Genomic DNA, 26,362 nt, shown 5'->3' with positions numbered 1-26,362 from the left:
ACATTTGTTGGAATTGTTTTTGTTGTTTCAGTAGTTGTTTCGACTTTTGTTGGAATTGTTTTTGTTGTTCTAGTTGTTGTTTCGACTTTTGTTGGAATTGTTTTTTTTTTGTTCCAGTTGTTTTCGACATTTGTTGGAATTGTTTTTGTTGTTCCAGTAGTTGTTTCGACTTTTGTTGGAATTGTTTTTGTTGTTCTAGTTGTTGTTTCGACTTTTGTTGGAATTGTTTTTTTTTTTGTTCCAGTTGTTTTCGACATTTGTTGGAATTGTTTTTGTTGTTCCAGTTGTTGTTTCGACTTTTGTTGGAATTGTTTTTGTTGTTCCAGTTGTTGTTTCGACTTTTGTTGGAATTGTCTTTGTTGTTTCGATTTCAGCTGTTGTTGAAATTCCTGTTGTAAAGAGGATTGTAGCAGCACTGTAGTTAATTCCGAAATCGATTCCATTTTTTAACTCTAATCCATGAGAAAAAATATTACTCTAATTCATGAGAAAAAATATTACTCTAATTTGTGTAGACAATGATTTTTCTAAATCCAAACAAGAGAAAAGGGCCCGTTTTTACTTTATGTAAAAATTGAATATAAAATTCCTTTTTATTCGTTCCTCGTTAAGTGAAAATAAACTTGGGAGACAAAAAACTTACTTTCTGTAAATAACGATAATTCTTTCTAACGAGCTTTGTTAGTTTTTTCAACTTGCGAAGTTCTTTTAATTTGGTCATCATTAGACTTTTTTTAAACTTGTGAGTTCATTTCGAATCCTTAGTCGACAGTGAGATGATTCCGCGAAAGGAGTATATATCGTTTAAGGTAGCTGAGCTAACTTGCCACTTTTCGAGTAATAAATCTGACAAGTCACCGATTCGGCATCAAACAGACGGTTGATATGCCGTAAAACAAAACTGAATAAATAACCATTATCTTCAAGTAGCTTCTGGCCTTAGTAAGTGATAAATCCTTAGTATATAAGACTTCTAACTTGAACTCATGTAGATGTTTTTTTATCAAACAATTTCTTTAATTTTATATTGTATGACAATTGCAATCATTACCCAAACTTAATACACTGCAAAAATGCTTTAAATAAACTACAGCAACCCTTTATATTTTCTGTTGTTGCAGGGCACACTATTGCCAACTAAATTCGGAAATGCCATGCCACTTTTCCTCTTCGGTGCATTTGCGCTAGCAGGCGGATTACTATCACTGATGTTACCAGAAACACTTGGACGGATCTTACCGGAAACAATCGAAGACGGGGAGAACTTTGGCAGGTAAAGAACCCAAATATTTTTTGTTTTTACCTTTGCTTGTTGCGCATATCGTTTCATGTATGTTGTTGGATAAGCAAACGTGCATTATTTGCAGTAGTTAGACTACTGTTCTAAACTTCATTGTTATTCGCACAATGTTTCGGCCGGTGTAATCTCCGATCTTCTTCACGTGTATCTTATCGATCTCGATAATCTTTAAGTGGAAAACTGGGATCTATGTTGAACTCGGGAATCTTCACGGAATTTCGAATAGAACGCTTTATTATTTAATCTTGTTCCGTCGGCTATTACAGGGTAGGTCTCTTAAATAATTCTTAGTATCGTCTGCACTGGGAATTGAACCTCTAAAGTCTAGAAACGTGGCATTTACAACTGCATTTAACCAAGTACATTATCCGTTATGTCATGGGCTTTTGTGCATCTTGTCCAACTCAGGAATCTTTTTTTTTTTTTCGAACTCGGGAATCTTTCTGTCGAACTCAGGATTCTGGATAGGATTTCGGACGGAACCGTTTATTTAACCAAAATTATCAATGCACAATATCCTCATCTGCAAAATCCAGAAACATAAAAACCAAAAAATATTTACTAAATCACGATTATAAGTGAAGCTAGAGATTGTTCTTATACGCTAAACTTTACAGTGATCACGTGACGTTTCACTTGAAGATCGAATGCAGTATCGATTTTAGTAACTGGAGCTTGCTTGCAACGTCATCTCACAAAATTAATTTTTGTTTGAAAAACATAGAATAAACAGGCAAACTGTTTTAAAACACACTGATATGTAAAAAAAAGAAATAATAATTTTATTTTCTTTCCTTTTCTTAAGTTTAAATATTAATTAACTTCCGACTGAAAATCCCTCGTCAGAGAAAGTTTTTTTTTTTTTTTTGTTCTTTAACTCTTTTCTTTTCTGTCTTTTTTTTATAGGAAGTAAAAATCCATAAACGTGTTGCGTTATCGAGGCCATGCTAGCTGTTAATGCATGTAGAACTCTCTTGTTGTTTGTTTGTTTGTTTGCTTGTTTTGGGGTCCGGCAAAGCGCGTGTTTGTCAAATATGAAGTTGAAAATGCGTCGGTTTATAGAAGCATCTTGGAATAAATAATAAAAAAATAAACGGACAAATCTATTTAAAATAAACGGACAAACTATTCAAAAAATAAACGGACAAACTATTTAAAATTCAACTTAAAAAAGAAAATAAATTACATCTCAGCATATCTTAAAACAGTCTGTTTATTCTATATTTTTCATTTATTCAAAGATGCTTCTACTAACCAGCACAATATCAATTTAATTTTAGTTCATTTGAAAAAATTTTATTTTCAAGTGGGATTTTATTATGTAAGAAAAATTAAAACACAACAACTGTATAAGAATGCACGAGTACTGATCCAACTAATTTTCTATTGTGTGATATTTAGGCACGCCATTCGAGCAACCTGAATTCGTAAGGCATTAGAATAACACGGAGCAACCACCTTTAATTTCGATTGACTACCATGCTGTTTATTTTTCGCTAAAAAAATCTTTGTAAAAAAAATGTAAATAAGTGACATTTTTGCTTTCAGATTGTTGGACCGAGATTTTGAAAAATTAAATAATTTGTGCATACGTTTACTTTTCATTGTTTTTCGGGGGGGGGGGGGCGCAAATAACCATTTCCAATAATAATTACTATAAAAAAAAGGTATTTACGATTTTTTAAACGGTAAACGGATATTTTTTATTTTAATTTAAACGACGATTTTTCTTTTCTTTTTTATATTACTATTTATTTGCTTCCCCACGGGAGCAAAATGTGACAAAAGGTCGTTTTCAATGTGGAGGAAAACCAGCTCCCCATAAAGGGGCACCCCGGAAGTAGGTAAAAATAAAAATTACTTCAGTATAGAAGGGTTTCCCCTACATAGACTAACAGCAAATTAATTTAACTGTAGCAGCAAAACAGATACTACAATGTGATCTTCATTTTCCTTTTTTAATATTCCTTCTAAGTCTGAAAAAAACTTGTTTAGTTTTTAGCGAGAAAAACAGCAGGAGCAATTTGTAATGCCTGAGTCTGTCGTGCCTAAAATTGTCATGCTGTAATTTTTCGTACGTAAATATCACACTAATAGAGAATCAGCAGGAGCAGTTTTGCCATGTCGTGCCTTAATTTGTCATGCATGAATAATAAAACTGTTGGGGATGCAAAAAAATTTTTAAAATTACAAATCAAGAAGAAATGTCTAATTAATTATGACTCAAAATACAGCTAGAATGAACATCATCGAAAAATCTTCATTACGTCACATTGCGGCCATCTTTGTTTATAATATGAACCAAGATGGCTGGCGGGACAAACACACGATGTTGGGTATTCTATGAATTTTCTGTCTTTTTTTCTGATATTATTTAGCCGTGCTTTTTCTTTATTTCTAAGCAAAGAATTTCTATTTTTACTGATGAGTATATGCACGAAAAGAGTCGGTGTTGACATAATGACAGCGATTGTTTCTGCGTAACAAAACGGATCTGTGAAAATATGTACCGAATTTTACCACGCAGGAGGAACTGTTATGCATGAAAAATAAACATTTGAATCTCAGAATGCAGATATACTGCTTTTTTTCTATACACACATACATGATGATGATGGCAGCAAATTCGCTTCGAACATTGCCAATTTTTGCTGTTTTAGGCTACAGCCAGCCTTTTTTTGCTATAAAGATACACGAGATGGTAAAAAGTGTATCTAATTTATATCGAGCAATGCCTGTGCGTGAGGATTGTTATAGTGAGGAAAGACTTTGCACCAAGACAATCCCACTCTCAAAACAACTGCCACATTGATCCAAAAAGAAGAGCAAGTCAACATCATTGGATGCAGCAGTCATCGCAGGTTTTATATCAGGGTTTTCCTTCTCCTAGGGAGGTTGCCTTCACTAAGGCTTACAGAGCCCTCTCCACTCACCATGCCATTTGATTCATGACTGGAACTTAGGTTGCTGGGCACTAGAGCATATGACACACGCCGGTGGGTCATTTATGCCGCAGCTTACAGGGCCTAAGCTCCTCTGGAGATTTCTGTCAGGGTTACCTCACCCTTAGCGTTTGGTTAAATAACCTTGGCCCACAAGGCAGTGGAGGTCCAGTTATACGGCGCAGGACGCTCGCCGTTTATCAGAGCCCCGTTTGCGTGGCAGTGGTCACGACCTGCACGTGGGGTTGATTTGTCTGGGAGGAGCACAGAAAGACGCTAAGACATCTGTGTGCTTTTAACACACGTCCACACCAGACCTTGACCACATACATACATACATAGATACATACATACGTGTGTGTGTGTGTGTGTGTGTGTGTGTGTGTGTGTGTGTGTGTGTGTGTGTGTGTGTGTGTGTGTGTGTGTGACTTTGTCAAAAATTTTAAATAAAATAAATTGACATTTTAGGCAAATATTGTCGCCTTATGCACAACTATTGCGTTCGGAGAAATTGTGATGTCAGGATAATTGAATAGCGTAGGACAAGTAGACAAGCTCATTGTATTTATTTATTCGCGACAGAAACATTAAATTATTTAGAGAAGATATTTGGCGATGTATGGCATGTTGCTTCTCTCTCTCTATCTAGCTATATCTTTCTCTCTCTCTCTCTCTCTCTCTCTCTCTCTCTATATATATATATATATATATATATATATATATATATATATATAACTATCTAGTCTTTTTTCAGTATCTATAAAAGGCGATAACTCTTACTTTTTTATTTAAGGTTATTCCCTATTTTATTGATATATCACCTCCTCTTTGAAATATAATGCTTGTGTTTCACCAGGAGAATTTCCATTCGGTCAATTTGATTTTGGGGTAGCTCTGTAGCTACTTAGAAATATCTCTATGATCTCTCGAGTAATTCTTTCCCCTTTTAATTTCATAAATGCTCTCTTAAATGTGTCGATAAAACATTCGACTTGACCATTTGATTGTGGATAGAAAGGTGGAAATCCGAGATGCTGAATACTGTTTTGTTTAAAAAAGTTGGAAAATTCTGTTGCAGAAAATGAAGTACCATTATCAGAAACGAAGGTTTCAGGAACGCCCAACCTACTGAAACTTTCTTGTGTTTTCATTTGATATAGTATGATTTATTTGTGAGACTTCTGGCCACTTACTGTAAGCATCAGCCAATATTATAATATATATAATGTTGTCAATTAATTGGTCCTTCAAAGTCCATGTGTAGTTGTGACCACGGCATTTCTGGGGTCGTGCATGCAATGTTGTTTTCTGAGGAGACTTCGCAACCAGTTGACATTTGGCACAACTTTTTATACGTTCCTCTAATTGCCTACCTATGTTGGGCTTTCATCCGATTAATTCCTTGATGTCAATAGTGGAATTGCTTGAGAACTCTGTGCTGGGGGTTGAATGGGGCAACAACACGCTTTCCAAAAAGAAGGGCTCCATTGATCTCGAATAAAGAATATCTTTGAAAAAATGGTTTAAGTTGAAATACATACATACAGACAGACAGACAGACAGGTGAGATTTTTATAATAGATAATTGAAATAGCTGCTGATTTAAAAAAAAAAAACAATTATTTCTTTTCAGCTTGTGTCATGTCAAAGAAGTGTAATACAAATTAACTTCATGATTTTTCGATTTAGAAAAAGTTTTATTTTCTTTGTTTTTGTGATATAAATGTATAAAACTATTTTTATACAAAACCCAAAGTACTAAACAATAAAAAGATCCTTTTTGATCTTGTTTTTCTGTCACTTGTGATTTTTTTTTTTTTTTTTTTGTATGGGAGTAAGGGGTAAAAATGGAGAAATATAAAAATTGTAGAGGTTAATGATGACGTTGATAATGGCTGGGTTAAGAGATGCAGAACAGTTGACGTGGTAGGCTTGGTTCAGAGAGGAAAGCCAGGAAAAACACGGGAGGGTGTTTAAAGAATGGATTTGAAAGAGAGAAGGGTGACTAAAAACCTAGCCAGAGATAGGTTAGTTTGGAAATCAATTGCTAAATGCTGTCTAAAGAATACCAGCATATAAAAGAGACGTTAAACCGATGATGATGATGATGACGATGACGACGACGACGACGACGATGGTGGTGATGATTATTGTGGTGCTAGTGGTGATGATGATAATGGTGATTGTGGTGGTAGTGGTGGTGGTAGTAGTGGTTATATGATGATGATAATGATGGTGATGATCATTACAATTGTGGTTGTGATGGTGATGATGGTTGTGGTAGTGATGATGATTATTATAATGGTCATTGTGATGATGGTTGTGGTAGTGGTGGTGATGATGATGCTCATCATGTCATGATATTCATGATGATGATGATGATAATCGTGGTGGGAGTAGTGGTGATGAGCGATGATGATAATGATGATGGTGGTGGTGGTGGTGGTGGTGGTGGTGGTGGTGGTGGTGGTGGCGGTACTTTTTTACATCATATCATATATTTATTATTTATTTTCAGACCATATATGATATTTAATTTTTTTCTCATTTTTCAGGGAACCGAGAATCATATCGAATGAAGTCTACGACAACAAGGCCATGAACATTACGAAGATGGAATGAAATGATGTCAAAATCGCATAGTCAGAAACAGCATCGATTTGGCCACATGTCTGAGTGGGGGAAATAGCGCTATTTACATTAGTTATATGTTTCGGACTAATGCCTTCCTCATCTTGACCGATGCTGTTTTGATAAGATTTCGGCAGGTCTATACCCTGGACTTCTTTGGAAATGTTTTGCCATAGCTGGAGGCCTACCAAAAATTTCCTCATATAATCCGCACTTATCCCTTTGTTTTCATATATAGAAATAGAAAGTGAATTAACTCAGAAAAATAGAAAGTATTTATCACATGAGAACAATGATAACGACGGATTGATTATAATAAATGCATAAACCATGCAATACTGAACCTAAACAGATTGCTATGTATGTATGTACATATGTATGCATGTATGTATATATGTATGTATTCATGTATGTATGTATGTATGCATGCATGCATGTATGTATGTATATATGTATGTATATATGCATGCATGTATTTCGGCATGTATCTATGCATGTATGTATGTATGCGTGTATGCATGCATGTATGTATGTATGTATGTATGCGTGTATGCATGCATATATATGTATCTATGTATGCATGTATGCATATATGTATCTATCTATGCACGTATGTATGTATGTATGCATGCTTGTATGTATGCACGTATGTATGTATGCATGTGTGTATGTATGCATGTATGTATATATGTATCTATGTATGCATGCTTGTATGTATGCATGTGTGTATGTATGCATGTATGTATGCATGTACGTATGTATGTATGTATCTATGCATGTATGTATGCATGTATGCATGCATGTATGTATATATGCATGAATATACGTATGTATGTATGCATGTGTGTATGTATGCATGTATGTATGCATGTACGTATGTATGTATGTATCTATGCATGTATGTATGCATGCATGTATGTATATATGCATGAATATACGTATGTATGTATGCATGTATGTATGTATATATGTATACATGTATGTAGGCATGTATGTATGCATGTATCTATGCATGTATGTATGTATGCATGCATGTACGTATTATGTATACATGCATGCATGTACGTATGCATGTATGTATGTATGCATGTTTATATGTATGTATTTATGTATGTATGTATGTATGTATACATGTTATATGTCAGGTCATGTCATGTGCTACTGGTACCATGTAACCCAGTACTACCTGCCTCATGGTCGGGTCACCGGTGACTAAACTGGTTCCCCCACCAGACTTGTTTGGTGAGGAGGGCGGCTAGTCTCCCTGAAGGATTAAAAACAAGACCTTCCAAGGGGCGAATGAACTCTTTTTCTAGGTCAACGGCCAACTAGCACCGTGTATCTTTGTGTGTGTGTGTGTGTGTGTGTGTGTGTGTGTGTGTGTGTGTGTGTGTGTGTGTGTGTGTGTGTGTGTGTGTGTGTGTGTGTATTGGGGTGGAGAGGGCTCCCGTAGGCCGTGGTGAAGGCAACCTTTCTAGGAGAAGCAAATCTCTGATTTAAAAAACCATAAAGCGGAAGACCATTACCCGCATTAAGCTGGTCTGCAGTTTAATTTGTTGCTGGCTATCTTGCTCTTGCTAGTTGCTGGATCTCAACATTTTGAACCGAGAGAGAAACTTAGCTGCCATACAAAGCTAAGACTCTGTAACATCATATTTGTATAGATACTCCATCAGGCATTTGGGCTCATGGATTTTAAATGTCTGAGGGAGTGGCACTCGTCTGACAAGACGTTGCAATCATCATGTATGTATGTATGTATGCATATATTTATGCATGTATGTATATATGTATTCATGTATGTATGTATGCATGTATGTACGTATATATGTGTGTATGCATGCATGTATGTATGAATGTATATATGGATGCGTGAATGTCATGTATATATGCATGTATGTATTTATGTATAATAAAACATGGATTATTATTATTATTAATAAATTATTATTATATATATATAAATATAAATATATATATAAATATATATATATGTGAATATAAATATATATATTAAAACTCTATCAAACTCCTCCGCCAATTTTGGGTTTAAACATTTGAAATTTTAAATGTAGGTTACTCGGACAACTTTTTAATTTGATTTGAACCCAAAGAAATAAATGTTAAGGGGTCAAAATTGAGGTCAAAGTTACAAAAAAATTGACCTCTGCGTTTTCTACCAAATTACTTAGCCATTTTCTGGTCTAAACATTTGAAATTTTACATAAAGGGTATTCAGAGGTAGGGCAAGCTTTTTAAAAATTTGAGCTGTCAAGGGGTCAAAGTTCAAAATATTTTACCTTTGCGGTGTCTAGCAAACTACTAAGCCAATTTTGGGACTAAACACTAGCGTGGCTAAGAGAGGCGGGGGCGGTCCGTCCCGGGTGACAGCCATAGAGGGGTGACAAAATCCCCCAAAAAAATTTTTTTCAGCCAGGCTTATGTGCGAAAATAGTTGGAAATAGAATTTATTTATTATATATTATGTACTATGTGTATATTATGTACTTTAGTTTTAGTTTTAAAAAATCTTATTTTAGAATATTACAAACTCTTAAATAAAATTAATTAGACATTGAAAAATCTTTTTGCCGAATTTTATCGAAAACTCTAAACCCTGTACGTTTGAAATCATTTGATGACATTCATTTCACTTTATTGGAGGGGGGAAGGGGTAAATTCCAAGAAATCTTGAGCGAAAGGAAAACGCGTCAAGACAAGACCACAAATTAAAAACAGTATTTAGAGTAATATTTATTAAAATAAATTAAAAAGGTAAACATTACCTTTCGCTACAATAGAACACCGACCACTAATTTGTTGTTTAGCGATATTCGTATTAGTAAATAAATTCGGAAAAGATGGGTTGAAAACAAAAAGACACGTAACAGTAGGGTTTCTATTCGGCTGCGTTTCTAACGTCCCCTTTTCTTCTTCATAACAACAATTAATTTATTTATTCATCTATTCACTAAGCGACTCGTCATAATATACACAGGCGTTGTTTTACAATTTGTCATTGTTCCGAGAGAGAGAGAGAGACAACTTTCTTTTACTTTTACGAAGAGATTCTTTCATTTTTTTTATCCCATAATTCAGGACTCTAATAATGTTGTCAATAAGTTTTCACGAGCGGTTTACAAAAACATACTTTTATGTATGTAGTAGAGATTTAGAAGGCTATCACAATGCGAGGAGTGAAATATAGTCGTTGTTGGTAAAAGGAGACGAAAACAAGTGGCGATCTACAAATCAATAAGTACATATATGTCTATATATACATATATTTATTCAGTTGTATTGGATACAAATATCTTACTTTTTATGTATGTTTTTCGTTCTTTTTTGGGAGGGGGGCATTCAATTATACAACTTGTGAAGTAGGTGCTTCTTCAGTTTAATTAATCGTATTCCGTAAGTAACGCGCCGATATTAACCTAGCAGATGAACCGTTTAATATTTCACAAAAATTCTGTTTATATGGGGGGAGGTGGCGCCCCCCCCTTAGCATAGAGTGAAGTGGGGGTCAGTTGGGTGATATTTGAGCGGACTGCCCCGGATGATGTTTACTCTAGCTACGCCACTGGGTCTAAACATTTGAAATGTATACATAATGGGTATTCAGACATGCGGCAAGCATTTTAATCAGTTGAGGGGGGGGGGATTTGGCTGCCAAAAGGTCAAAGCTGAAAGAGTTAACCTTTGTAGATTCTACCAAATTTCTCCGCCTAAAGACTTGAAATTTTAGATGTAGGTAACTTGGATATGGGTAAAACTTTGTATTTTGATTTGAGACCAAAATAATAAATGTTAAGGGGTTAAAATTGGGGTCAATTTTTTTTTTAATTGACCTCTGCGGTCTCTACGAAATTACTCAGCCAATTTTTGGTCTAAACCTTTAAAATCTTACATGAAGTGTATTCACACGTAGGGCAAGTTATGAACAGTACATAAAAGCCGGGCTGCACTGCAAGTATATATATATATATATATATATATATATATATATATATATATATATATATATATATATATATATAAAATAAACCTGAATGTGTGTGTGTCTGTATACAAATAGGGTCTTATATGGTTTAGTGTTACACAAAACTGACGTCATACTATGATAGAAGAGACATCAAGGAAAAAAAATGGGTATATTACATTTTGACCAGGAGTGGTTCAATGAAAATGTGGGGTCTGCGTACGCGCCCAGTCTCCAACGAATAGCAAAAAAAAAACTAACAAGGGTTTTTGATATAGATGCGCATAAGAATACTTTGACAGGTATGTTTCAGCTTGAATAGGGATGGTATATAAAAATTGTGGTTTCTTCCTTCCTGCCTGAAATCCATAGAATTAAAATATGCCACAAAGGCTTCTGATACCTATCTGCGTAAGTATACTTTTATAATTATGTTTAAGTTTGAAGAAACATGGTATAAATTTTTTTTTTTAATTCAATTTTCACCCCAAACAAGGCACAGTGCCACTTTGAAGCAGGGGGCTACTATCAGGGACTTAATTAGCAGGGTCATTATGAAGGGAAATGAGTAGAAAGATGTTTGTTAACATTACACTTGAACTTCTGCATATCATTGCAGTTGGGAAAGCAGAATCCCGGAAGGGACTTCCAAAGACCCGCAGTTCTGAGGAAGAAACTATTGGAGTAAAAGGCTTTCTTGCACCTAGGGATCTCTACTGCAAAGGGGTGGGACTTAGTTGCTTGTCGGGTTTGACAGAGGTAGGCACGTTGAGGAGGTACAAGTGCTTGCAGTTCGTCAGAGCATTCACCATTAAAGTATTTGTAGAACAGGCAAAGGGATGCAACATTTCGTCGATGGGACAGAGGCTGAAACCTAGATGACAGTTCAGGACCTATCAGGTTGGCTACTCTCTTTTGAACCCTGTCCAGGAGCGAGAGACAAGCAGCAGATGCACCAGCCCAGATGTGACAACAGTACTCTATACATGGGTGAATGGTGGCCTTATAGAGGTATAGGATACTGTCAGGCGTAAGTAGTTTTCTAGCACGGTAGAGGGAGCCAACCTTCCTTGCAGCAGCCTTGGCAATGCTCTCAATGTATCTATTCCAGTTCATATTCCCTGTAAACGGGGTCTATCTGGATTTCATAGAATGGATTTTAATGGGGTTTTTTACTAAAATATAGTTTAGGAAAAATAAGTTGTTTGTGAGTAATGTTGAAACCAATTTAGGTTACCGAAATAGAATTTGACGAATATTTATATAATCTATACAATAAAGTTGAGTGCGGTTGACTATTAAACAAAATTGACCACATATAATGATAGAATAGCTATCGAGGATAAAAAATGGGTATGTTTCATTTTGAACAGTAGTAGTTCATTAAAGTTGTGAGGTCTGTGCATGCGCCTGACCAGGTGTGTCAGAATTTTTTGGGAATTTTTGACACCCTTAACACAAAACTGCGAATAAAATATACAAAACTCGTAATTTCTCTTTTTAAAGTGGTTTGTTTGATTTCTTTATGGAATATACTTCCAAAATAAACTATTAAAGTTTTTTGAAAAATAATATTTCTATTATTTTTTACTTTTTAGAAAACAGTGTTTACAAAGTGCCTGCGCGCGTTCATGCAGCCATTTTTTTCTACGTAATGAAATTAATTGAATTTTACGAGTTAATTATTTTCAATTTTTTCAATTTAAAAATCTATCAAATTTTTCTATTGGTTCAATTTTTACAATATTTGAAGGTTTAATGTGAAATTTTATGCTCTTTCCAATAAACCGAATATTCTATACAAACGTTTTTTTTATTATTTCACCCCCCCCCATTTTGAAATATCTATTAAAATGAACATTATTAATTTTCTCACCTCAGATTTATATATCACAAATTGAAGATAAAAGATCAATAAATAAAATAAGCTAATTTAAAACAAAAAAGCATAGTTTTGTGCAAATTTACCTGTAAAGTCAAAAGTTTAAAACCTTTTCTTAAACCACGTTGATTTTTTTAAATGAAACCTCACATTTTGAAATACTGTCCTGAAAAAATTGAATACCTACAACAATTCTTTCTGTTTCATTCAATGTTTGTTTTAGATTTTAAAAAAAGATTCACTGCATCAAGAAGAAATAAGATATACTAAGTCAAAGACTCATGTATTGCTTTAAACGAATAAAAAAATGGATTGTGTTTAAACGGCAAAAACTGATAAGTGAAATGTGATCATTTTTCAAGTACGGTGACCCATTCTTTTCAAACACAAGGCACGACGGCTCACGCGTATGTGTTGTTTTTACGTTTTTGAAATAATTAATTATGACCGCTTTAAGCATCCGTATTTGACAACTGCAAGAAAGCAAGGAAACACCGCTTAGCTAACACCGGGAAATCGCTTACAGAATGGCAGTCTTTTCGAATGGTTGCTTAGAAAATTCTTTTATTTAAAAAGTACATGGAATATAAAATATAAATATGGACAAATTCATATAAATGAAGAATGGAAGCACCCATTGATTAGTATTTTATATAGGTAAGTGATTTTATTGAATTTATATATATTTATTATATTTAGACTAAGCTAAAGTTTGTTGAATTTCGTGAAATCATTTTTAAAGAAACCCGATTAAAAAAAATATTGTATATTTTTCGATTAAACCTTTTATTATTTTAAAATTTGGTCTTTGCTCCTTTTATTGAAAAAAAATTAGGGTTTAAATTATATTATTCATATTGTTATAAGCTTCGAAATATAGCGAGTCTAATTAATCACCCCTTTTTAATGGCGACCTGACACTCCTAACCCCTAAATATAGAAATATAAAAAAAACGTAGCCTATTTTTGAACTCAGCCAACGACGGGTACTTCTGCTATATATATATATATATATATATATATATATATATATATATATATATATATATATATATATATATATATATATATATATATTGAGTAAAATGATTCACGATTGTGAATTAAAAATTAGTTTCCAAAGGAAAAACAAGCAAAATCAAATTGAAACTAGTTTTTAATTCAAATTATGAATCGTTTTACTCAATATTAATGTAGCTCTAGGATACCTAAACCTATTGAGCTTATTATATATCTATAGTATAATGGGCGCTGTTTTCTTTTAAAAGTATTAATATATTTACTAATACATTAAAACAAAATCTACTCTTTAGACTCCAGGTCTAATTCCCTCAAAAAAAATATTATATATATATATATATATATATATATATGTGTGTGTGTGTGTGTGTGTGTGTGTGTGTGTGTGTGTGTGTGTGTGTGTGTGTGTGTGTGTGTGTGTGTGTGGAGAGAGAGAGAGAGAGAGATAGATATATAGATAGATAGAGAGATAGATAGATTTTTTGGCAATTTTTTTCAGAATTTAACAAATGAAAGCTCGTTGGAAATGTAATGACCTGAATTGCGTAGTGGGCTATGTGACAGTTGCCTTTAAGATCGAACATTAAGAGGATCATCAATCATCCAGGGATTATTTTTGGCACTTTTTTACAGCTATAAAATGTTTTAATCATAATTATTAGTTTTCCTAGTTTTGCATATGAATTACAAAATATCTAATATTTCCACAAAATCTCTGGCCTTTATGGAGGGGAGACTAAAACTTGCTATAGTTTCAAATGATCTGAAATAACAGCAAGGGGAGACTTGATTCCAAATATTTCTCATATTATATCTCCCCTCTTTGGTTTCATACATAAAATAAATTTCAGTGCATAAAGATTATTTGATACTGGAGATATTCGCAATCATACCCTATTTCCAAAAGAGGGAAGATATAACATATGAGAAATATTTGGAATCAAGTCTCCCCTTGCTGTTATTTCAGATAGGTTGAAATCATATCAGCAATTTTTTGGTTTCCTCTCTATCAAGGTGAGAGGTTTTGGAGAAATGTGTGTGTGTGTGTGTGTGTGTGTGTGTGTGTGTGTGTGTGTGTGTGTGTGTGTGTGTGTGCGTGCGTGCGTGCGTGCGTGCGTGCGTGCGTGTGTGTGTGTGTGTGTGTGTGTGTGTGTGTGTGTGTGTGTGTGTGTGTGTGCCAAAAGAAAAAACGTCTATCAAAAAAATTTATTTCATGGAAATGTGGAATAGAATATCACAAGGAGGCGTCCTCGCAGCCGACTACACACATAGTTGTCTTCAAGTCTAATGTAAACAAATAATCGTTGAGCTGTCTTCTTGGTTAATCAGTTCCTCTTAACTAATATCCTATTCATTCCACCTGTTTATTTTTCATCCTCTCGTGGTAGCTATCATTGTCTAACTGACAATCTTTTTAACCCTTATCCTCGAGTAGGCCGCAAACCTTGATAAGTGGTTACCATCAGTTAAGACAAATGTGTGTTGGCACTGTAAAAAGCGACTCTATATATTTTCCCGGCAATAGAAGAATAATTCAAACTAAAGATGCCTCCAGAGCGCTACTGGAACTATCCCCCTCATCTCCACTTTGGCGGGTGTTAGTGGGTTAACTTAGCGCCGCCTCTGCCACTAAGAACTTCCACCACCACCACCATCGTGATGGCCGAGTTAAAAACGCGGGCTGCTTGCTGCTTTTCGTGGATATCATTTCTTAAAATCTTAGACAAGAATTTGTCATTAAACGAAAACAACTTCTTTTGCAGCAACTAAAAATAAACGCGTTGCATCAGGTTCCGTACGTGGGAGATAATTAAAAAACTGGATGATTCTTTCTGCTTCTAACTGACAGATCAGGTCGATTTCGAAGAAGGTTCTCGAAGATGGTAGAAGTCGCAAACGTCTAGAATCATGCGAGGAATGGTGGAGTTGAGGTGGAGGTGTCTCGTGGACTCATTGTTTATAAGCACACGTGCAATTGGCATTAATTCACCATTTGTTCGCCCAATCCCAAAAGAGAGAGAGAGAGGACGCACATAGGTCTGTGAAACATACCACCTTGTTAGCTGCGAATTGTTTTAAACTATTTGCAAAGTGGGTATTACAGTCTCCAGTCGCAACTGTTGCAACTATTAACTCTTGCAATATAACCTAAGCGGGCATAATTATTTATCTATTTCCGTTGCTTTTCTTAAAAAAAAAAAAAAATTCATTAAATAAAAAGAGAAAGAGAGAGAGAGAAACAAAAAGGAAAAGTTAGTTTCTTCTTAAAAACGAAACAAGAAAGATTTCTGCAGGAAAGCAACCGTAAAAAAAAAAAAAAAAAAAAAAAAAAAATTTCCAAAGTTCAAGGAGAATTTTTCAGGAAACAGAAAAAACAAATATAAACGTTTTCTAACAAGTTTTTCTTCTGAATTTATCATGGCTGCGGTCGGGATCGATCTAGGAACCACCTATTCGTGCGTGGGTGTCTTTCAACATGGAAAAGTCGAGATCATCGCAAACGATCAAGGGAACCGGACAACACCGAGTTACGTTGCATTTACCGACTGTGAGAGGTTGACCGGAGATGCGGCCAAAAACCAGGCGTCACTTAACCCAGAAAATACCATTTTCGACGCAAAGCGATTGATTGGCCGAAAGTTCAGCGACAAATCTGTTAAGAGTGACATCGAGCATTGGCCGTTCAAGGTGATAAATAGTCCCGAGGACAAACCACAGATCCAGGTGGAATTCAAAGGAGAGCAGAAGAAGTTTTCTGCCGAGGAGATCAGTTCGATGGTGCTGGGCAAGATGAAGGAAACGGCGGAATCTTATCTCGGTACGAAGATCAAAGATGCTGTAGTCACAGTACCGGCTTATTTTAACGATTCCCAAAGACAGGCAACGAAGGACGCCGCGTCAATCGCTGGTCTAAACGTGCTGCGAATTATAAACGAACCCACGGCGGCCGCCCTTGCCTACGGGCTTGATAAAAACCAATCGGAAATGAAGAATATCCTCATCTTTGATTTGGGTGGGGGCACGTTCGACGTTTCCATATTGACCATCGATGAAGGATCCCTGTTTGAAGTAAAGGCCACGGCCGGAGATACACATTTGGGAGGCGAAGATTTCGATAACCGGATGGTCGATCATTTTGTCCAGGAATTTTCCCGAAAATATCACAAGAACCTGAAAGACAACCCGCGTTCTCTCCGCCGCTTGCGTACGGCCTGCGAGCGTGCTAAACGGACCTTGTCAAGCAGCAGCGAGGCGAGTGTTGAGATTGATTCCCTCAACCAGGGAATCGATTTTTACTCAAAAATCACCCGAGCACGTTTCGAGGATCTATGCAGCGACCTGTTCCGCACGACTCTTCAGCCAGTGGAAAAGGCTCTAAACGACGCTAAAATGGAAAAATCCAACATCCACGAGATCGTTCTGGTCGGAGGTTCTACTAGAATCCCAAAGATTCAGAAAATGCTCCAAGAATTTATGAATGGCAAACCACTTAACAAATCTATAAACCCTGACGAAGCTGTGGCATACGGAGCGGCTATTCAGGCGGCCGTACTTAGCGGAGACACGAGCAGTTCGATTAAAGACGTCCTATTGGTTGATGTGACTCCGTTGTCTCTGGGAATAGAGACCGCTGGGGGAGTCATGTCGAAGATTATAGAACGTAATACGCGTATACCGAATAAGACTACTCAGCCGTTTACTACGTATTCAGATAACCAACAGGCAGTGTGTGTTCAGGTGTATGAGGGAGAGAGGACAATGACTAAGGATAACAACTGTTTAGGTCGGTTTGAACTGACAGGGATACCGCTGGCGCCGAGGGGTATGCCAAAGATCGACGTCACATTCGATGTGGATGCGAACGGTATCCTCAGCGTGTCTGCCGAGGAGAAGAGCACCGGCAAGGCTAACAAAATAACAATCACGAACAACAAGGGCCGGTTGAGCAAGGAAGATATTGAGAGGATGGTGAACGAGGCGGAGGAGTATCGCGAAGACGACATGAAACAACGCGAACGCGTCGAGAGTAGGAATAACTTGGAGAACTACTTGTTCAGCGTAAGACAAGCCGCGTCCGACTGCGGCGACAAGTTGACTGAAGATGAAAAAAAGAAGATAATGGGTGAAACAGACGAGATTCTAACATGGCTTGAAAATAACAACTTGGCCGAGAAGGAAGAATTCGAGCATAAAATGCAAGAAACGCAGAAAGAATTTTCTCCCATCATGACTAAATTACACCGTTCTTAAATTATTTAAACTTTTTTTTTTAATTATTTAGCAAAAAAAGTTTGTTTTTTTTTTCCACCTCAACACACACCTCTAAAATGACGATTTTGTAGGTTTTTGGGTATGCTGAAAACGAATATCGCATTTAAATTTTGCACAGAAAATTAGTTTTCTGGATATTAAGACTATTATTATCCAATGTAATTCAGTATGTTTTTACTGGTGGCCATGTTTTTTCCAACTGAAAAGCACATGCGTGTTACAAAACACCTCCTCCCCGTGTTAAGAATGGCAAATGCCACTGACATTTATTAAGTAATACATTTGAATACAATATCTTAATACCCTGAAAACTACTTGTTTGCGCAAAATTTTAATGTGATATTCGTTTTCAGCATATTTGGAAACTTAATAAAGTCGTCATTTTAGATAATGAGTGTTGAGATGGAAAGAAAGTAAAACTTTACCAAATACACTTGTGCAGAATACGGACTGTGCTGAAATAATAACGTTATTATTTAGAAACGCATTCTTAATATGAGGAGGGGAGGGTGTTTTGTAACTATTCTGTGCTTTTCACCTAACAATTTAATAAAGAAAACATACCGTACGAACTTAATTTAACTTGAAAATCACATCTAAAAAAAATGGCACAGTTCCTAAACTGCTTAAGTACAAAAGAATCGTTTTTAAAAAGCAACAAACAAAAATAAATAAATAAAATATATTAAAAAGCAAAAAAAAACACAGTAATTTTAAAAATATGAAAGAAAAACGAACAATGAAAAACAAACAAACAAACAAAAACAACAATTTGGTAAATGAGTATGAAAACCTATGAACTAGACTTTCGTTTACTTCCGAAAGTTTTAAACCAATTGTTTTTTTTTAAGTCATCCGATATATAATAAAATCAAATCTTTAAATAGAGCCAACGAAACAGAAATGGAGGCGAAATAAATAAATAAATAAAATAAATAAAAAGTATACAACAAATAAATGTTTCCAAAGGCAAGGTAAGTTACACTTTTTTTAAATGTTTAGCGGGGTTTGTATTACTATATACATAGATTCGAAAAATTTGTCAAAAAAAAACAAAAACAAATATATAACAAATAAATGTTATCAAAGGCAATATAAGTTACTTTTCTATATAACTGGATAATTTTTTAGTGTTTTTATTTAATGTAACATGTTTATTCAGCTCGAAAAACATACAGTGTTTACCGATGTATTGGAAAATTACAAATGGAACTGGACTCTCTGAACACGGTAAGTTTGGGAAAATGAGTTAAAAATTAAAAATAAACTATACAAAATACTGTAAAAACCCTCGGAATATATGTCAGCCTATGTCACGATGACATATATTGAGCGAGTGTCTAACAGTATTTTGTATAGTTTTTTTATTTTTGACTCATTTTCACAAACCTACGGTGTTCAACAGAGAGTCCGGCGCCATTTTTAATTTTCCAATACATCAATAAACACTATGTTTTTCGAGCTGAATAAACATGTTACATTAAATAAAAACACAAAAAATATCCAGTTACGTAACTTATCTTGCATTTGATAAAATTTATTGTTTTTGACAACTTTTTCGAATCTATGTGTATAGTAATACAAACCCTTTATTACAGTTATGCGGTACCGCGATACTCGCTCAAACATCGAAAATTAAACAAAAATGCTGGTAGAAACAAAGCGATCGTGCGAAAATGTAATGTTCTACAAGTATTTTGTTTAATTTTCGATTTTTAAGCGAGTATCTGTAATGAGACCGACATTTTTTCCCGTTATAACTCAACAAACTTTATTTTGAATAATAATTTTAAAAAACGCTTTAAAATAAGTTAAAACACACAAAAAACTTATCCAGCAAGGTAGAAGACTAACTCATCTTGCGTTTGGTACATTTATTTGTTTCATATTTGCTTTGTTTTTTTTCATCCATTTTTTTTTTGTTTGTTTTATTGGCTCTTGTCTTGCCCAAATAATTTATATGAAAATAGATTTATATATATATATGTGTGTGTGTGTGTGTGTGTGTGTGTGTGTGTGTGTGTGTGTGTGTGTGTGTGTGTGTGTTTTATTTTTTTATTACCGTTTTATCTGTTTGGTTACATATGTTTCAGATGTTGGACCATGTTTACGATCCAACAGCCTCCCCTTTTCTTTCTTTCTTTTTTTCTTAAAAACGCTTTTTTTCCAATAACTAACAACCACTTCTACGAGGCCTGACAAGGCTGTTGGATCGTAAACATGGTCCAACATCTGAAACATATGTAACCAAACAGATAAAACGGTAATAAAAAAAAATAAAACACATATTTGCTCTGCAATAGTATTGAGCACTCTCTTCAGGTTTTTATTAATTACCAGTTTTACCAAATATATATATATATATATATATATATATATATATATATATATATATATATATATATATATATATATATATATATATCGCTCTCTAACATTGCTGCCGGGCAGCAATGTTAGAGAGCGATAATTCCAATTTCTTCTTGGTCAAATACTACGGCAAATAAGTAACAAACAAGGTATTTTTTTCGAACACAAACATATTTGAAAACCAAAACATTGGAATTTTATTAATAAAATTGTGTTTTGCTGTTGATTGTTCAGTTTTTTTGTTGTTTTTTTTTTGTTTTTTTTGTTTTTCAAACAAATTAATTTAAATGAAACATTTTTGCGAAGTAAAAGAACATTGAAGGGTCAACAACAATCTAATAATTTAAATGGAACATTTTTCAAATTAAAGCAACATTCCCAGCAAAATCCGTCATTACTGCTATTGCTGATTTGCAATATCATGATTTGTCCATATTGGCACTGCTTCGTGGTCGATAACAATCGATTAGCCTGCGAAAAACCAATTGCTTCCCAGATGTCCGACGTCAGCAATGCAATATTGCTCATATTTACGGAATTTACATCCATATTAAGATATAAAGTTTCCAAAGAATTTCCCAAAAAGTACGAGTTATCGTCCCCTATTCTTTAACCGAGAAATGCCACCTGGCAACAGTTTAGTGAAACGCACAAAAAAAAATGGCCGCTGTCTGTCCGTATACTGCAGACGTGCTAAATAAACACCAAATATTTGCTAAGAAACGAAAACACTCCATCACTGATTTTTTTTAACGCGCACAATAGAGTGCAAATCCAGAATTTAACCTAAAAAAAATACAGAAAACTGTACCGGTCACGGAACGAAAATCTCATATTCCCAAAATCACATAAATTGATCAAATAAATTTTTTGAAGTAAAAAAATGAAATCTATATATATAAAAGCCAAACGTCTGTGTGTATGTATGTATGTTTGTTTGTAACGCTAAAACTTTTGAAAGACGGAACCAAACTTGACAAATTTGGTATCATATCGAAGCCCCATCACCCGGATGACAAATATCGAAATTTCACGTCAAACGGACCACTAGAAGTTGGTCAACTGATCAGTTATCTTCGAGGGGGGCCCCAAAAAACCCGTCATTATCTATATATATAAAAGACAAATGTTTGTTTGTAACGCTAAAACTTGAGATGAAAGATTCCTCTCCCCTAAGAATAAAACATATGTTCAATATCTGCTTTTGTTTTTTCATTGTTTATACGGTCCCGAGCAACGCCGGGTAGCCCTGCTAGTTTTATAATAAAGCGAGAACGGTCCATCCTGATTCACCATACTTAATAAAGGGATACAACTCAATTCGAACTATCGAGATTTTTAAATCGACCTATATGGACTATTATTATTAATCACTAAAAATCGTTTGTTTTTTTTTAGTTTAAAAGAAACAAACCTACTTGATCAGTTTACGTGATTTTTGAAACATGATAATTTCGTTCAGTCACGGGTGTATACATTATAAAGATTTTTCTGTGTGTCTGTGTTTTTTATTTTTTTTGTTTGTTTGTTTTGGTCAATTTTTACGACGTGCCCCAGCGTATTATAGCATCCTAACCTCTCCATGTTAAGAACGGCTTTCAGAATAAACACCCCACCCCAACCTCGAAAGCCGTTCTTAACATGTGGAGGTTGGGGTGTTTATAATAAGCTGGGGCATGTCGTAAAAATTGACTTATCTGCTTTTCTCACCATGAAAATGTTTCAAAAAAATGTGTCATATACGCGTAAGTTAAAACTGCTTTAAAAAAATAATATTGAAATAAATATTTTTGTTGCAAGCCTAAACCATTTAATTGACATCCTGAACATGTATTCGAATTATTCTACAGTTCGCTTATATATTTTTAATTGATAGAACATACCTATCCTTGCTGAAAATTTTTACTACGCAGTTATTTGTAGGTGTGGCCCATACCGACGTTTCAGCATAGCAAGTGTGCGGGGTTGTAAACACGGAGCTGCGGTATGGTATACAAGCAAATTTTAAATAAAATTGCCTTAAATTAAAACATATCTTTAGTTATAACAGAAAATTCGGGATGGACCTGTATGAGAGTGCTCACCCCCTAAAATGCGTGTTTTTTTTTTTTTTTTTCAACCCTCTTTTCCGGCGATTATAACAGAGTACAGATTTAATAATCATATTAGCAACATATATATATATATATATATATATATATATATATATATATATATATATAATAGTACAGAAGTTCAGAAAAACATTGGTACCGTCGGTTTCAAGCCCAACATAAAGGGGACCAGTTAATGGTAAAACGTAAATGATGTTAGGCTCTCGTCAGGCAATGTTTTTCTGAACTTCTGTACTATTAAATAAATAAATATTAAGCTCGTATCTCGAAAAAGTTTTTCTTTGTAATCGAGCACTTTGTTGGAATTCTTTTCCCTAAAAACAGTAAACAAATATATATATATATATATATATATATATATATGATTACTTAATTTAATCACATAAATTAATATACGAAAGTATAAATTTATGCGTAAACTTTAAGTATTTACTTCAACAGTGCTCAATACGTAGGTAGAGCTAGGTAGTAAGTTATAAAATATAAGGCTGATAAATCCTAGCGTGGATGAAACGTGGAATATTTTGTGTAGCTTAATTGCCATATATATTTTATAACTTACTATATATATACTAGCAAAAGTACCCGTCATTGACTGGGTTCAAAAACAGCCTACAGAAAATGGACTCTGATTTATGAAAGTATGATAGGTTATGAAAAGGAAGGGTAGTAATGAGATAGCTTCGAATTTGTAGGTATCAAAACCAAAGCAAAATATGATGAAAGTAAAAATAAAATAGATAGACCTCATAATTTATTATATCATACCTGTTCACACTGAAACTTTTATCACAATATTCTGTGGATCTATATTAAAAACCCTTGTTAAACTTTGTGACATATTTCCATTCTATGGAGGCCAGGCGCGAACGCAGACCCCACAATTTTATTATACCATCCCTATTTACGTTAAAACATACTTATCAAAGTATTTTTATGTACATCTATATCAAAAACACTTGTAAACGTTTTTTTTGTTTTTTTCATTTTTAAATTTTTTTATTTCCATACTTTGTGGACCAGGCGCGTATGCAGACCCCACAATTTTAATGAATCATCATTATGCCAGACAAACATATCCATTCCTGTGTCTCGATACATCTTCTATCATTATATGTGATCAGTTTTCTATAATAGTCAACCATATAGGAGCCTATTCGTGACCAGACACACACACAGACGTTCATTAGTGACATTTAAGAAGGGGATTCACTTTTTCGTTATAACGTTCTAATCACGTGACACATTGGTAACGAAATGGACAGTAAGTCAGGTAGCAATGAAGTAGGGCGTCATAACGAGAAAGTGAACCCCGTTCTTAAAAGTCATTAAATCAATTTTTTATCAATTTTTTTTTTTTCTGCTAATATGATAGTTACGTCTGTAATCTATGATAATCGCCGAAAAAAAAACTAAAAATAAATAAATAAAAAATAAATCATTTTGTTTTAAGTGTAAAACGCGCATTTTTAGATAGTGGGCACTCTCGTACAGGTCCGCCAAATTTAACACTTCTGCATTTTAGCAGCCTCGGCAAAACAGTACGATTGCTTTTTTTTTTTTTTTTTTTTTTTTTTTTACAAAGGCATCACCACATTATCAAGGCCCAGAGGCCACTCAAGGATAAGGGTTAAAGAGTGTACAGTAGAAATTGGTCAATATAGTAATCATTAGTAATGAAAATTTGGTAAATTTAATAACTTATATGGAACGGCTCATCAAGAACTTATTTACTTTAGACTTGAACACAACCATATTGTAGTCAGCCGGAAAGCAGGAAAACGGAAGACAATTCCACAGGCGTGCAGTTCTAAGAAAGAAGCTTTGTTCATGGAATCTACGTTTAGGTTTAGGCACAGATAAAGAGTGGGGGAAATTATTGATAGTGTTTACAGCTAGACGAGTGTTTCTTGTGAAAGTTTGGCGAGGGGGGACCATAGATTGAAGCTCAGTTGAACCATGAAAATAACGATACATCAGAGACAAACTCGCAACATCTCTTCTGTGAGATAGAGGTTGCAAGGAGGAGAAAAGGACATCTCCTACGAGGCTACGAAGTCTATTTTGAACTCTATCAAGGCAGGACAAGTCCTTTCTAGCAGCTCCTGCCCAGATGTGGCAACAATATTCCATCCAACGTCATTACTTGCTAAAAGTACTGTTTTAGTCAATTTCAAAAGTTTAATTTAATTAATGGTATTACATTTCTGAATTTTTGAGATGAGGATTAGTGATTCATATTATTTGAAGTCTTCGGACTACTGTTTTCATCTTGAGTGTCATTTTGACAACATTTCGGGCGATGTAACCTCCGACCTTCTTTATGTGTATTTTGTACAACTCAGGAATATTTCTGTCGAAGTCGGGAATTTGGATGTAATTTCAAACGGAGCCCTTTATTTACTTCATGGGGGTAGCATGCTCTTGTTCTGTCAGCCATGACTGGATAGAGGTCCTAAGTAATTCGCAATTGTATTTTTCTGTCGCCCACACTGAGAATTGAACTTTCAACCTTCAGGAGAATATCACTTTTAAAATTGATTTTTCGAAGTACTCTAACCACTGCGCCATGGGTCCTTGCGTTCGAAATTCCGTTCAAATTCCTGAGTTTGACAGACAGATTACTGAAGAAGGTCGGACGTTACATCGACCGAAACTTTGTGAAAATGACACTCAAGATGAAAACAGTAGTCCGATGAATCCAAATAATTAACGATACTTCTACAGTTTACGGATCGTGCTAAAATAATAACATTATTTAGAAAACCATTCTTAACATAAAAGAAGGAGTGGCTTTTTTTTTTGCCGGGGATGCTAAAATGCATAAGTGCCTAAAAATTCTAAATCTTTCATTGAAACTGTGAATAAGTAGCAGCCACGTGCGAAGATTTCATTTTACTCACAAGAACTCTCAACAACAACAACTTGTGGTGTTCCCTGGAGACTGATTGACAGCAACACTCCTTTGATTTCCATTGTAAAACACTTTGCGTGCTCGCAACAACCGTTTACCATGAATTTCTTGCTGACAACAACCATTAATTTTATTCGGAATTTTAGTGACAATTAGCCTCTAAAGAATTCCAGTACTCTTCTCGTTCTTTCAGTGGAGGTCTGGGTGGTGGTCTCCTGCGTCGATCTGTTCATGCTCATACTGTTAGAAACCCATCAATATATGTTAATGTGACATAAGCTGACATATATTCGGTGGGTTTCTAACAGTATTTTGTATAATTTTTTAGTTTGAATTCATTTTCCCAAACTTAACGTATTTAACTAAGGGTTCGCCGCCATTTGTCTTTTTGACATATATCGATAAACACTATGATTTTCGAACCGATTACACGTTTTAAAGTAAGTAAAACCACTAAAATCTTTTCCAGATAGGTAGAAGAGTAACTTATCTTGCCTTTGATAACATTTATTTGTTATATTTTTTGACAACTTTTTCGAATCTGTGTATATAATAATACAAACCTGAATATTCTTTTAGAATACTTTGCAATTCAATTGATTATATTATATATTATTGAGAAATAACGTTATTTAAAAAAAAAACATGATAATATTGAATTTGTTTCCCTTTTCTACTCAAAAATACAAGTTAAGTAAAAAAAAAAAACAACATGTTTATGCATAAAAATAAATATAAAAAAATAACTAGTCAGTGTTATTACATATTGTAAATTTGCTTGATTCTAACATATTGTTCAGATTTCGTAGAATCTCTAATATAAATCTCACCTGTCTGTCTGTCTGTCTGTCTGTCTGTCTGTATGTATGTATGTATGTATGTATGCATGTATGCATGTATGTATGTATGTATGTATGCATGTATGTATGTATGCA

General features: G+C 34.6%; 2 protein-coding genes across 3 annotated transcripts in view; both read left to right on the top strand.

The window, feature by feature from the left end:
• Positions 1 to 7,345, top strand: part of LOC145263205 (organic cation transporter protein-like) — a 92,664-nt gene extending 85,319 nt beyond the window's left edge. The window contains exons 8-9 of one of the 2 annotated variants that reach the window (XM_080120278.1): positions 1,122 to 1,273; positions 6,798 to 7,345. In XM_080120278.1, the coding sequence (XP_079976404.1) occupies positions 1,122 to 1,273; positions 6,798 to 6,864 (219 nt within the window). In that variant the 3' untranslated portion in view covers positions 6,865 to 7,345. The remainder of the gene's footprint in view (positions 1 to 1,121; positions 1,274 to 6,797) is intronic. The other variant, XM_080120277.1, reaches the window with a different exon arrangement.
• A 7,925-nt stretch (positions 7,346 to 15,270) lies between these two features.
• LOC145263204 (heat shock 70 kDa protein-like) lies at positions 15,271 to 20,632 on the top strand. The gene has a single exon (XM_080120276.1). The coding sequence runs from the start codon at positions 16,176 to 16,178 to the stop codon at positions 18,006 to 18,008; it is 1,833 nt and encodes a 610-aa protein (XP_079976402.1). The 5' UTR covers positions 15,271 to 16,175; the 3' UTR covers positions 18,009 to 20,632.
• The last annotated feature ends 5,730 nt before the right edge of the window (positions 20,633 to 26,362 follow it).

This window comes from Euprymna scolopes, chromosome 38, assembly GCF_053919585.1.
Source record: "Euprymna scolopes isolate OS-2025 chromosome 38, ASM5391958v1, whole genome shotgun sequence".
NCBI classification, from domain to species: domain Eukaryota; kingdom Metazoa; phylum Mollusca; class Cephalopoda; order Sepiida; family Sepiolidae; genus Euprymna; species Euprymna scolopes.
Note: the sequence above shows the minus strand (reverse complement) of the source record. Positions and strands in the feature narration are given on the sequence as shown.